Source organism: Miscanthus floridulus, chromosome 13 (genome assembly GCF_019320115.1).
Source record: "Miscanthus floridulus cultivar M001 chromosome 13, ASM1932011v1, whole genome shotgun sequence".
Lineage (NCBI taxonomy): Eukaryota > Viridiplantae > Streptophyta > Magnoliopsida > Poales > Poaceae > Miscanthus > Miscanthus floridulus.
The window spans coordinates 11,025,011-11,031,010 of record NC_089592.1 but is presented as its reverse complement, the minus strand read 5'-3'; the positions used below and the strand labels follow the sequence as shown (position 1 = coordinate 11,031,010).

At 53.4% G+C, this 6,000-nt stretch overlaps 1 protein-coding gene across 1 annotated transcript; it reads right to left on the bottom strand.

Annotated features, from left to right (window-relative positions):
- Window positions 1–247: 247 nt before the first annotated feature.
- On the bottom strand, window positions 248–1,159 carry LOC136499443 (uncharacterized). Its single transcript, XM_066495096.1, has 2 exons — window positions 767–1,159; window positions 248–346 (listed from the first exon to the last, which is right to left on the bottom strand). The coding sequence occupies exons 1-2, from the start codon at window positions 1,157–1,159 to the stop codon at window positions 248–250; spliced, it is 492 nt and encodes a 163-aa protein (XP_066351193.1).
- Between the last annotated feature and the right edge of the window lie 4,841 nt (window positions 1,160–6,000).

Here is a 6,000-nt window from a genome sequence, read left to right as displayed (position 1 = left end):
TTGAAGGGTTCAGCTTCCATCGGTATTTGTTTAGGTTGGAGAAAGTTTCTTCAAGGTCGGCGATAAGGTTGTCGGTGTTTTTAGTCTTGACGACCACGTCGTCGATGTAGGCTTCAACATTGTGGCCAATCTGTTGATCGAGGCACGTCTAGATAGCCCTTTGGTAGGTCGCTCCAATGTTCTTTAGTCCGAAGGACATAGTGGTGTAGCAGTACGCACCGAAAGGCGTGATGAATGACGTTTTGACCTAGTCTTCTTTCTTGAGGGAGATCTGATGATAGCCAAAGTAACAGTCAAGAAAGGAGAGCAACTCATAGCCGGCGATGGAGTCTACAACCTCATCTATCTGAGGCAGGCCAAAGGGGTCTTTAGGGCAGTGTTTGTTAAGATCAGTATAATCAACACACATTCTCCATTCTTTATTCTTTTTCCTAACAAGAATAGGATTAGCTAACCAATCTGGATGATACACTTCTTTTATAAATCTAGCAGCTAAGAGCCATTTTATTTCTACCCTAATGGCCTCCTTTTTGTCCGGCGCGAATCGGCGAAGTTTTTGCTTGATCGGCTTAGCGGTCGGCGAGACATTTAAGGAGTGCTCGATCTTCTCCCGCGGTACCCCCAGTATGTCTATAGGTTTCCAAGCGAACACATCGGTGTTGGCACGTAGGAAGGAGATGAGCGCGCTTTCCTATTTGGGGTCAAGGTGAGCCCCAATTTTCACCGTCTTGGAAGGATCGTCGAGGCCGAGGCCGATCTCCTTGACTTCCTTGGACTTGGCGGAGGCACGAGGAGGCTCTAGGATCTCCATGTCATTAGCGGATGCCATCTTGGCTTTGGCGACCATGCTGCCCATCTGGATGGAGAGGTCGGTGGCTTCGGTGAGGGCGAGACTCTCTGTCTCGCAAGCGTAGGCGACAGAGAGGTTGGCCCGCAAAGACAGGACTCCTGCAGGTGAAGGCATCTTCAACACCAGGTACGCATAGTGCTGAATGGCCATGAACTTGGCCAAAGCCAAACGCCCCAGTATGGCATGGTAGGCGGTGTCGAAGTCGGCGACGTAAAAGTTGACATGCTCCACTCGATAGTTGGTTGCCGTGCCGAACTGTACTGGTAGGGAAATCTCCTCAAGTGGTCTAGATGCCCTACCAGGTACCATGCCCTAGAAGGAGTCTGAGGGTGTGAGATCTGTTGTCCCGAGGTCGAGCTCCCTTAGGGCCCTGGCGAAGAGTAGATTCAAAGCTCTCCCACCATCGACAAGGACATTTCTAAAAAGCACCTTCTGGATAGTTGCATCGAGGACAAGGGGAAAACGCCCTATGTAGGGTATGTCCGCCCATTAGTCGGCCCTGCTGAAAGTGATGGGGAATTCAGACCATGGGCGATAGCTAGGGTTGGCGGCGGTTTCCTCTGAAGCGACGGTGAGCACTCATCGGGCGGTGAGCTTCCGTTCCCTTCTGCTCTCATTGGAGGCGAGGCCCCCGAAGATGGTGGCGACCACCTTATCATGGTCCTAGAAGGCATTGTTATTACCCCTAGGTGGTCGACGTTCTCCGTTCCCACCATTATCATTGTCGTACTTTTTGTCCTAGAACTCCTTAGCCAAACCAAGGCAGTCTTTCATCTTGTGTTTGGTGTTCTTATGCAGGGGGCATGGGCCATCAAGGATCTTCTTGTACTGCTCATAATAGTTACGCTTGGCGTGTGGTTCATTGATGTTGGCAACAATGTGGTCTGGCCAGCGGTGGTGATTCTGACCAGGTTTGAATCCATCTGGCCGATCATGTCCGCTGTCCCGGTGGAAACTGCGGTCGTCGTAGCGGCGGTCGTTGCGCTGTCGGTCGTCGGTGTGGTCGTCATGGCGGCGAGGCAGGCGATTAGTGCCTATGTCTTCGTTAAAATGCACCTTTGCTTCCTCGGCATCGGCGTACTGGTTGGCGGTCGTGATCATCTCGCTGATGCCGGTAGGTGGCTTTCTGTTGAACTTAGAATGGAGTTCACGGTGATGAAGTCCTCGGATGAAGGCAGTGATGACTTTGGCTTCCGTGATGTTGGGAATAGAATTACTCATCTCAGAGAAGCGCGTGATGTAGCTGCGGAGTAGTTTGGATAGCTTTTGGGTGATGCGGTTGAGATCATGCTTGGTGCCCGGCCGCCTGCATGTAGCCATGTAATTGTCGGTGAAGACTTTCTTCAGCTCTTCCCAAGATCTGATGGAGTCCAGGGCAAGGCTTGTGAACTAGCTCATGGCGGCTGGCGTGAGCATGACGGGGAGATATTTTGCCATGATGTTGGTGTCTCCTCCGGTGGTGCGGACGGCGGGGGCATAAGCCTACAGCCACTGAGTTAGGTTCATCCTTCCTTCATAGGGCTCGACCCCCGTGATTTTGAAACCATGGGGCCACTAGAGTGTTCGGAGCACCCTGGTGAACGCTGGGGGCCCTTCCGGGTTATCGGCGCCGATATCAGCAGTATTGCCGACGATGATCGGCTCAGTCCGGATTACCATACTCTCGCTCGTACTCCTGGCGGAGCCGTACTTCATCTTCATGGTGCCCAAAGCGATGTTGATCAATACGCCATCATGCATCCTGGAGGTTACTGAGGTGCACTTGGGCGTCCTGTACGACCTCTTGGTCGTGCTGGTGATGATGCTCGGCGTGGTGGCCTCTAGTTCCCCCGTGGGGAGGTAGTGATTGGTCGGTGAATTTGCTTTGACCGAGGCGGCAATTGGATCTAGGAGCGGCTGATCGACGAATCACGCTTGTGGAGCACAAAGGTCTCTGATCCTCTTGGATATCATTAACTTGACAGTGTGCCGCTTTAAGCATAGCGGCGACCTTGGTGAGCTCGGGCGTCTGTGGGAGTCATGCAAGCTTGTTGGCGGCTACCACCAGATTGGCGCTTGAAGTCTTGAAGACGTCGTGGCCATCAATGCGGAGGAATTCTTCATCAAGGTTGTGATGGAGGGGCCTTCCTTGCGAGTCGATCTGGTTATCACGAGCGGCCTCAACCATCACAAGGGCGTGCTCGTTATCATGGCGTTGTGTGCGGTTGATGTTCCTATTTTCACGGGCGGTGCGTTCCTCATCAGTTTCACCGTTCCGAGGGGGGCTGTCGATGCTGACGTTGAAGATTACGCCACCCGAGAAAGGCAGGAGAGGGGGTTGCTCGGTGAATGTCTCAGCGAGGGTCTTCGTGGAGCCTTGGGACTTGGAGTCTGGATTTTCCTCTAGGATGGTTTGGAGGGATGTTCTAGGACCTCGGCTGGTGTGCAGCATGTTGACGGTCGGTGGGAGCTGGTCAGCGATCTAGTCAGCGAATTTGCCCCTAAGGGCATCCTGATATGTAGCGACGGCGTTGGCGAGCCCGAAAGGTAGGGTGGCGAGCCCTGAAGCTTGCCAAGCACTGAGCACTGATAGATTAGGATCGGAAGGTGGTCGGTGCTAAACGAGGGTGTCTAGAGCCGACTCAGCAATGGAGAGGCAATTGGTGAGTTTCAGGCTGACCCGATCGATGGACTCAATCAGATCGTCATTGTTGACATGCCTCCTCTAGTAGCGAGGAAGCGAGTGGCGAGCAGCTGATGAAGATGACCCCAGAAGTGGTTCCAAGATTGGATCTGTAGTCGTAGGTGCGAGGGTGGTCGGCGTAGAACGGATCTGCACCAGCTCGAGGAGCTCTCCGACTCCATCGGTGTTGATGACCCATGTGATGGATCCAACCATGAAGATCTGGTTAGGCTGTGGGAGGGACGAAGAGCCTATAGAAAAAGACATCTTGTTCGACAAGGAAACAGCACGCACACCCCTACCTAGCGCGCCAACTGTCGATATAATATCATCGGCAGTCCTCCAAGGGGTACCCCACGAAGGTAGATTGATTGGTAGAGAAGCATGTAATCAAGAACAAGAAGGCAATAGAAACACATGAGTTATATAGGTTCAGGCCGTCAGTATGACATAATACCTTACTCCTGTGGTCTATTGGTTTGTATTAGCTATCATATGATTTTCCATGATTTTGTAGGGGGTCCCTGCCCGCCTTATATAGTCCGGGGGGCAGGGTTACAAGTCAGTTAGATCTGAGACATAACCAGAAAGTAATAACAGATTACAAGAATCATGGGATCGTACGCATCCTAACAGATCTTGTAACATCTTCAAGATATCCTCCCCATGTCTTGCGGGAGGCGCCGAGCAAAATCGTGCCCCGCAAGGCTTCTTCTCGTGGGCTGGGCTGCCCCTAGAGGCATAGCCCATGTGGTCTGCCATGGGTATCCAGGGTCATACCCCCCACACCTGTGCCTCCCGGACGATTTGGGCCCTGAATCGCCCGGGGGCTCGGGAACTAAGCATCGCATGTGCAGCGAAATGCATCACAATGCTCCGTGTTGCATCACGAAGCGATGGTTGCCTCATTCGACATGAGCAACCAACAAAGCCAGGGGAGAAAAATGCAGATGAGTCCCATGTGGACCTCGCCCAGTTTGGCAGATAGGGTCATCTCAACCTTCTCATTCGATCCTAAACCTCTCGCCAAGCCCATAGAATCTCCATCGAGGGGAGGCTGTTTAGCCACCTGGGTCGGTCTCTAGAACGACCCAGGCATCTGGCTGGTTGTAGGTAAAGGAGCAGTGGAATATCACAAGAGGGCTATGCCAACCCCGTCATGAACGATAGACCTAGATTCTGCTCGATCATACCCATTAGCGAACTCACCGAGCGTGTCACTAGAGCCCAAGCGATCGGGACAAATGACAAAACTCAGCCCCTCCAGTTGTGAGGAACCGAGGATGGGGTAATGCACACAACTCACACCGACCCCTACTAAGGCCTAGCAAGGCTCGAGGGCTCAAGGTACAAAAAGCCCGGGTCTATGACCCCAAACTCTCCCCCTTTGACTATGCTCCAAACGCCCGGGTCTGTGACCCTGATCTCACCCCATCCGGCTACACTTCCGACTACGCTCTAAATGCCCAGGTCTGCGACCCTGATCTCGCCCCATCTGGCTACACTCCAACTGTGCTCCAAAAACAAACCTAGGGTCTGCGACCCCAATCTCGCCCCATCAGGATCTACGAGCTCCAGCTCGCCCGATCCCAAACTAACTAAACTAACTGTCTCACCCGATCCCATAGGCACGCATCGACGCCAGGATCTGCATACTCCATCTCACCAAAATCTCTAAAATGACTAAAAATCATGGCTGTGCAACAACACCCTGGTTGACAAACACCGTCTCAACTAAAAACACGCACACACGCCCGCTACCAAACACCCCCAAGACGGTTCTACCCGAACCACCCAAGGGCTCGGGGGCTACACCCATGGGTGCGCTCACGCGCACCCACCGACGAAATAAAAAACCCTCCCCTGCTGATGACACGAAAAACCCCCAGATGGTTCTACCCGAACTGCCTGGGGGCTCGGGTGCTACACCCATGGGTGCGCTTGTGCGCACCCATCGACAAAATAAAAAAACCTCCCCCGTTGACGACACGGAAAACCCCCAGATGGTTCTACCCGAACCGCCCAGGGACTCAGAGGCTACAACCACGGATGCACTCACGTGCAAACGCTATCAAGATAAAAATCCCCTGAACAATTCTGCCTGAATCGCTCGGGGCCTCGGGGGCTCCTATTGGGTTCATAAACCCAGGGTCCCTCAGGGACCGGCTTCCATGCCAAAGCTTGGCCCGAGCTGACAGCACATAACTCATGGGTTGGCCCAAGAGTCTAAAACAAAAGGCCAAAAGGGCGGTCCAGTCACCGACCGGGAGGTCTGGCCAAAGAGGAACAGCGCCCGCTCATTGACTACTTCGGCCCACCTCTCCGACTAGAGCACTCACTTTGGACTCCAGCCACCTCCGGATGGCCTCTCCAATTGGAAGGCCTGGCCCAAGCACTACTTCTGACTCTGACCCCATGTATCCGACCGAGGGTTCACAAAAACCCTGCTCACCACTCTTCTCTGACCGGCGTACTCAGAGCCAACTAG